Source organism: Pteropus vampyrus, unplaced genomic scaffold, assembly GCF_000151845.1.
Source record: "Pteropus vampyrus isolate Shadow unplaced genomic scaffold, Pvam_2.0 Scaffold23, whole genome shotgun sequence".
In the NCBI taxonomy this organism is placed as follows: Eukaryota; Metazoa; Chordata; class Mammalia; order Chiroptera; family Pteropodidae; genus Pteropus; species Pteropus vampyrus.
The window spans coordinates 8,989,799-8,997,501 of record NW_011888804.1 but is presented as its reverse complement, the minus strand read 5'-3'; the positions used below and the strand labels follow the sequence as shown (position 1 = coordinate 8,997,501).

The 7,703-nt window shown below is 50.1% G+C and overlaps 1 protein-coding gene across 1 annotated transcript in view; it reads left to right on the top strand.

Moving 5' to 3' along the window:
* GCN1 (GCN1, eIF2 alpha kinase activator homolog) overlaps positions 1-5,183 on the top strand; it is a 52,652-nt gene extending 47,469 nt beyond the window's left edge. Inside the window, exons 52-56 of the mRNA XM_011356073.2 lie at positions 1,367-1,592; positions 1,866-2,014; positions 2,493-2,600; positions 3,762-3,980; positions 4,464-5,183. Coding sequence (XP_011354375.1) covers positions 1,367-1,592; positions 1,866-2,014; positions 2,493-2,600; positions 3,762-3,980; positions 4,464-4,589 — 828 coding nt within the window. The 3' untranslated portion in view covers positions 4,590-5,183. The remainder of the gene's footprint in view (positions 1-1,366; positions 1,593-1,865; positions 2,015-2,492; positions 2,601-3,761; positions 3,981-4,463) is intronic.
* The last annotated feature ends 2,520 nt before the right edge of the window (positions 5,184-7,703 follow it).

Sequence of the window (7,703 nt, the reverse complement as noted above, 5' to 3'; positions counted from 1 at the left end):
AAGGTCTTAGCATTGTGTAAGAGGGTGAGACTTGCCTGGGCCACACTCCAGCCAGTGGTAGAATCAGAACCAGAATAGGAGCCCTGTGACTCCTGGTTCTGTCACAGTTCTGTTAGTGTAGCCCTTCCTCACCCAGTCTGGAAGGCTTTGTTAACCATGCATTGGCTGTGGCAGATCCACAGTCTAAAGCATTCAGACTGTGGATAAGAATGTTCTCTTTCTTCTCTGATAGACAGCCCTGTGTTGTGTGGCTTAATTTACATTCGTGGGGCTGACCTCTGGAGAAAGGCCTTTGGGGTCACACGTACACTTCCTCTGTGCCCCTACATGGGGCTGGCCATTGCTGCTGCTGCACTGATCATGGCAACTCAAGTCTGGTCTGATTCCCCAGCCACCTGCTCTCCGACGAAAGCCCCGACCTTCTCTTGAGTACAGATGGGAGAGTACCTTTTGGTCACAGTCTGTCAGGGTTTTTACAGGGCCATAGATGGTGTAAGCAAAAGTGAATATTTAAACTAATTTGCATTTCACCACAATGGAGTTTAAAATAGATCCAGTTGGAGTGCGTGGGTGCCAGAGAGCCAGCTTTAGCCTTGCTTGGCACCTGGGCTCCTGCGTGGAGCTCAGAGGCTTAAACCACTGGCAGACCACCCTCCTCCCCCTGAGAACTAATTTCCCTTGAATATAAGGTGACAGTCCAGGTACCAACCTGTCATCAGCCTCCCCACAGGCCATTGAGTCCCTGATTGTTTATTTGTTTTGTTTTGAGGGAGGCATATAAAATTAGCACTTACTGATAATGTAGCACGTCACCTAAAATCTACTTGCTCAGTGTCCCATCATTAGCTGGCTAGGGAGGAGCAGTAAGGAGCCGTCCATGCATCTGGCTGGGATTTTGACAGAAAATGCTTGGCTTTTACTTATCTTTCTTGGGTTGATTAGCGGCTTCTGTGTGACTTCCTATGACAAACCGTAATATAATATAGGTGGCAGTGTCACACTGAGATAGTAGCGATAGCAGGGAGTCACTCTGGACACACAAGATTCCTGGGGGGAAAAGTCGCTCAGTGGTTCTCTAGCCGGGAGCCCCTCCTCTCTGCCCCTCCCTGCCTCACAGGGCTGTTGATAGTAATTGAGATAATAATATAAAACATTCAGAATTCCTAAGAAGAAAGGTGCTGTGTAAACATAGTTATTGCTGCTATTGTGATGATGGTTACCATATGTGCACACATTGGAGTTTTCTGTAATTAAGTGGGGTGCTGGGTAGGTAATTTTTAACTCCACATCAAGTGGCAGTTGCAGTGAATGGCAGCCCCGATCTGGCAGCAGGAGTTCCAGGGCCTGGAGGAAGGACTGGAGTTAGAGTTCCCGAGTTGCTTTGTCCCTTCTTCCCTGCCCTCCACATCCTGGGCACAGTCACCCCGGTTACCCTGGACCGGATGTGGAGATGGTGGGGTGCTCACACCACCTTTTGCTCCCTGTGTCCTGTCAGGACAACACTCGCATCTCCTCAGCCGGATGCCTGGGGGAACTGTGTGCCTTTCTGACTGAAGAGGAGCTCAGTGCTGTTCTTCAGCAGTGCTTGCTGGGTAAGTCTCTCTTGTACACTGGGGACTCCAGCTGTGAAAACAATGGAGTTTCCAGTGCTCTTGAGGCACCGAGTGTGTCTGCTCAGAGAACACAGCTGCAGGTCTGAGGTGGTTTGTGGGAGCCTTCTCCTTAACATGCCACTTTGGGCAGGGAGGTCTGTATGCAACGTCAACTGGGGTTTCCACGAGGCCCCGAGTCAGAGTGGGGTGCAGGCTTAGAATGGCGGGTAGGTTGTAACGTACAGGGTGACCCCACTGTGTCCTTCTACCCAGCGGACGTGTCCGGCATTGACTGGATGGTTCGGCACGGGCGGAGCCTGGCACTCTCCGTGGCTGTGAACGTGGCTCCTAGCAGACTCTGTGCAGGCAAATACAGCGGTGAAGTTCAGGACATGATCCTCAGCAGTGCCATGGCAGACAGGGTAAGACTCTGCGGCAGCCCAACCAGCCCCGCCCTTCCCCCCCTAGCCAATACCCCACAGCCAGAGCCTTACTCACACGGCTCGGGGGAACCGGACTGAGTGGTCAGAGGCCTGGGGTCGAGCTTTACCTTTGCAGGTAATTTGGACCAGTACTTGCTCTCCCTGGGCCTCAGTTTCATCATCTAATCAATGAGGAGTTTGGTTTGGAGCATCTGGAATTCCCTTCTAGAGAGAAGGTCTCTGACCCTGGTTCCTGGAACCAGGGGTGCAGGCTTTGTGGGTCTGCCTCACAGCCGGGGCAGTGTCCCCACATGAGTGCTGTCGCGGAGTATTAGATATGAAGTGGTGAGGGGGGTGGACAGCTGGTGGGGCAGAGCCAGGGTCCCGGAGATTCCCGGGGAACAGGGTCATGCCTGACCCTGCTGCCTCAGGGAAGGAGCCAGATGCCACCCTGTCTAGCTCTCCCCTCCTTCCACAGATCCCCATCGCGGTGAGTGGGGTCCGGGGCATGGGTTTCCTGATGAAGCACCACGTTGAGACGGGAGGAGGACAGTTGCCTGCCAAACTCTCCAGCCTGTTCATTAAGGTGAGCGGGGCAGCCTGACCTGTGAGAGGCCACCGACCGGAGAACGCTCCAGTGAGCGCTCAGGCGGCCACGGTCTAGTTGCTGTCTGTGGAGAGCCTGCAGGACATCTCTGAACTCCCAGGGGTGGAACACAAAGCAGTCATGTATGCGTTTTTCTCTGGAAGAGTGCCCAACGTTTTGTCAGATTCTCAAATAGACCTTTGACCCCAAATCAAGTTAAGAATGAGTATTTTAGGCATTTATTTTAGGTATCTTGATCTTATAAAATTAGGGACTGACTTGGGTTCAAATCTTAGTAAATCTTCTCTTCCCTGCCCCCCTTTAGCTGTTATGGGGTGTATAAGCTGGGGATCCAGACAGTGGGGCCCCCCTACCACCTGCGTAATAAAGTATGCTTCTCAAACATCACTGTGCATACAAGTCAGAACCAGAACCTGCATTTTAAGAGACACAGCCAAGCCTGAGACTCTGCCTTTGTAACCAGCTCCCTGGCAGTGTCAGTGCTGCTGGTGCATGGACCTTGCTTCGAGTAGTGAGGTTCCAAAGGGTGATGGCCTCCACCCTGCAGACCCACAGATCCCTGCTGAGAGTTTTCAGGGCCTCGATTAGATGGAGTCTGTGTGAGGGCATCACCCTGTGTGCAGCTGTTCATCAGCATACGTTTGCTGAGGACCCGCTGTGTGCCTGGCAGGGCTGGACCCTGGAGGTATAGAAATGAGCCAGGTAGACAAGATCTCTGGAGTTGAGATGTACAGAAAGCCCAGGGGGAGGGCCCTAACTTAGATAGGGCTGTCAGGGAGATATCTGAAGGCTGACATTTGAGTTGAAACCTGAAGAATGCAAAGGAACCAACCAAGCGAGGATCCGGGGCAAGCACGTCCCAGGCAGAGGGACCAGCCAGTGCAGAAGCCTGGGGCAGAAAGGCGCATGGTATGTCTGAGGAAGTGAAAGCCCTGTGTGGGCCAAGAGTAGTGCACAGAGGGGAGAGTGGCACGAGATGAAGTGGGAATTACACCCTGTCACCCTCCCATGAGAAGGAAGGCATTGGAAGGGAGCAGTAGGGCCAGTTTCCATAATGAAGAGAGAATGTCAGGGCAGAAATTTGGGCTTTGAGAAACAGACTGGATATGCCTGACTAAAAGGCTATGTTCCCCTTCATAGTGTCTGCAGAACCCATCCAGTGACATCAGGCTGGTGGCTGAGAAGATGATCTGGTGGGCAAACAAAGACCCACTGCCTCCCCTGGACCCCCAAGCCATCAAACCCATCTTGAAGGCCCTTCTCGACAATACCAAGGATAAAAACACTGTCGTTAGAGCCTACAGTGACCAGGCGATTGTCAACCTCCTCAAGATGAGACAGGGTGAAGAAGTGTTTCAGGTGAGAGCTTGGCACTGGAGTGCCTCCCAGGGTGTGCTGTGGGCATTCGTCTTGCAGGTCTTCTTCTGCCCCCGAGGGGCAGACTGTGATCAGGTGACTGGTCTAGTGCCTGAAAACACATTCTGCTCTTTCTGTGGTGTTCAGACTTCTTCCAGCATCAGAGCCCTTTCTTCTCATATGGCACCCAAACCTATAATACAGATGCCAGTGCAGCTGCCTGTTGAAGCCCAGAACCCTGCTCACTCGACTCCCCACCCCCGGGTAACCTTAAAGCACTGAAATCTTTAACTACCACTGCCTCACCACGTGATGAGCATGACGAGTGGTTTTCTTGGCTTTCCCTGGATCCATCTGATTCTCTTATTTTGCCAGATTCCCCTCAGTGATGCTAGTCCTGAGGTTAGCACTCATCTTTGCCTTTGATCGGAGAAATCTGAAGCCTTCTTTTCTGATTCTATCTCCTCATTTCCATTGTCCCCACAGGCCCTCTCCAAGATCTTGGATGTAGCCAGTTTGGAGGTGCTGAATGAATGCAACCGAAGGTCCCTGAAGAAGCTGGCCAGCCAGGCCGACTCCACGGAGCAGGTGGATGACACCATTCTGACATGAGCGGCCTGGGCCCCTCCACTGGGCTCCACATCAGCATTTCGGCTCCACCTCTTTGTTCAGTGTTTTCATTTTTGAAAATAACGTTTGTTTGAATGGGGAGCTTAGGAGATGGCCTTCCCAGAAAGTATTTTACTATATCAACAGACCACAGCCAAAGCCTTAAATCAAACCCACACACAACTGAAAATTGCCTCCTCCATCTCTCACCCTTTTCTTTGGAGAAGAGAAGAAAAAGCACATGTGCGAGCCTCACCAAATGCTAGCCAAGAGCTGCTCATCCAGCTTAGCATGGCCGGTGGAACAAGTAGGGTCACACTTCCGGTCCTTCTTCTGTGCTTGAGCTCTGGTTCCAGAGCTACGCTACCAATCTTTTGCTTAGGTCTCAAGTGGGGCACTGAACTGCGAAAGCGTGCCCAGTGTGGTGTGTCTTGGCATGGCCTTGCAATGTCGCGTGGCCTGATTGGATCTGACCCCTGTCAGGTGGAAGCGTTACTCTCGCAGCCCTGGCAGTTCACAGGTCAGGGGAGGGGCATAGGTTTAAATGCAAGTGGTTTGAAGGAGGAACGTTTAATAAAGGCTTTGATCTAATCTTGATATAAGCCGATTTTTAAAAATCTCCAAACTTCCATTAGACATGAAACTTATTGCATCAGGAATAAGGCAAGGCTGGCAACTTTTCATTAAGCACTGGCAGCTCTCTGATTTCTGGGTGTCTCTCTCCTGCTCTTGGAAGCCTTGTAGGTATCTGCAGTCTTCTCTATCCTGAGGTCAGGTCTCGAGAGATATGTAGCCAGGCTTGTGGCCTCACCTGGTGTGGACAATGCAGGGGCTGAATGAGCCACTTCCCTGCTCTCTCCTGACTCAGGAAGGTAGGAAGCTCCTGTAGTGAAGCTTTAGAGAGCAGTATCCCCTGTGTGGAGTGAGTACCACCTTCCTGTAGTCAGAGGATTGGCTAGAGGAAACCAGAGTGGCGGTTCAGCATCTGCCTCCTTTATGAATGATTTCCTTCCTCCTGGTTCTTAGAAGGCTCGAGATCCACACGTCCTGTCTGATGGAGCGCACCCTTCTAGGCCCAGTGATGCAAGTTTTTCTGGGCTGTTTTCCTTGGTCACAATATGGAACAGACCTCTATCAAAATTACTAGTCAGAGCTATAAAAGGAAGAAAAATTAAACATGGTGGTAGCAAACTCACTTGTAAAGGACTAAAATGCTGTACCAAAAAATGTACGGCTTTGCTTATTCCCAGTGTGGCAGAGGTAGCAAAAGTAGCTTTGTGACTCAGCACTTCGAATGAATAAGAAAAGGTGACCTCTAAGGTACTTCTGATGAAATCCTTGCTTTCGATGCCTGAGCCTAGTAAGTCACAGGACTTCCTCTCTTTTTGCAGCAGATATGGTCTCACTGGCTCAATGTAATTGTAGAGTCCCAGGGCTGGAAGGGACCTTGAGAAGTCAGCTGAGTTGGTCCCTGTAGTCAAAGCAGCCAGTGGTTACAGCTTTCTGTAGCCATGGTAACTGTTCCCTGCTTCTGGGATTCAGATGGTCATCCGTGTCCATCCTGCTGCCTGGGGTATATCTTCAGCAAGCTGTCTGCCTGTGTGGTCACCTCTGCCAGTTAGCTCTGGGCAGGCAGGTGGAAGTTCTTGGGTGAGAGGCTATAGGCTCAGAACCTCTGTTAACCCCCTAAAGTAGTTTTGGTGTTTCCTCTGAGATCTTAGTGTTGATGCTTATGTCCACCCCTGGTGTTCAGTCCCCTGTCTGAAATTGGGAGGAGAACCTGAGTTGGAAGACACTCAGTATGTAAAATGTAAAGGAAAAACACCGGGTTCCGGTTCCAGAAGCTGGAGGAGGATGAAATCTCTCTGTTCAGGATAGATGGATGAAGGTTGATTCACAGACGGAGATGACTCAAAGGCATCAGAGCATGTTGAATTATATTCCGTGAGTCTGGAAGGAGGGTGTGAGTTCCCAGGAAGTGAGCTGTGAAGGGATGTCACAGACATGACAATGGAGCAGGCAGAAGGACCTGGTCAGCCCAGAGTCAGCAATCCTGAAAACAGCAGCCCAGACTGAACGCCCTGGAGGATGTGGCGCTTGGCAGCAGAGAAGCAGAGCTGTTTGCCCTGGTGGTTAGTAGCGCTGTTTAGCCTTGGGCAAGTCATCCAATCTCTCTGGGCCAGTTTTCTCACCTGTAGAATGGAGAATTTGGAACGGAAGGTCTAAAAATCTCTTGTTCTCAAAGTTATCCTTTAGGAGTTACTAGTAATTGTAAGATGATGTTTGGCTTTTTTTTTTTTTCTTTTTCATTTAATCTCCTCAACTTATTAAGTAGGTCCTCTTGTTACTATTTTCCAGAGGAGAGAATTGAGGCAATCTGTCTCCCAGATTCTTAGCCTCATATGCTTAGCCTTTCTCTTACTTCTGTGCTGGCTAGTTAGGTGCAAGCATTTTCATTCTTTGGAGCAGTGCCTCCAAACTTTTCATGTCCTGGCACACAGGCATCAAAAATCCAGATGTAGCACACTAGGTAAATGCTGAGGTGGCTCTGGCTGACTGTCCCAGGGCTGTCCCCTCCCCAAGCCCTACCTACCTGCTCCGTGGCCTGATCAATACCTCACCCCATTTATAGGAAACTGGCTGGGAAAGTTTTTCAAAAAGACATTCTCTTAGACTTTTTGTGATCCTCTAAAGAGGACATTCCCATCTTTCTCTGCCATGTGCCTGAAAGACAATGACGAGAGGTTGTGCCCGTAGCTGATCCAGGGAAAATTAAATAGCGTTCTTAGTCCTTCAGCTGACTCCTGGAACCTCTGGAATCCTGTGTCAAGGTTATTTTAAAATGTGGGAGTGTGACATGGTTCACATCCCTTTCAGGAACCAAATCAATAGGTAAGTTTCTTCTGTCCCACTGCTGTGATTCTAGAGTGCTTGGGAGAGTATCAAGGGACCTGCAGGAGGGACACTTATTTGCGGGGATATGGAGACATTTTACTGAGAGCAGATTTTGAAACAAGATTGGCAAGAATGTTTTTCTTCTAAGTATGGTTCTGTGTGGACGTGTCTTAAACTCCCTTAAACTTTTCTAATTTAGAACAATAGGGAGAAACAGGAAGC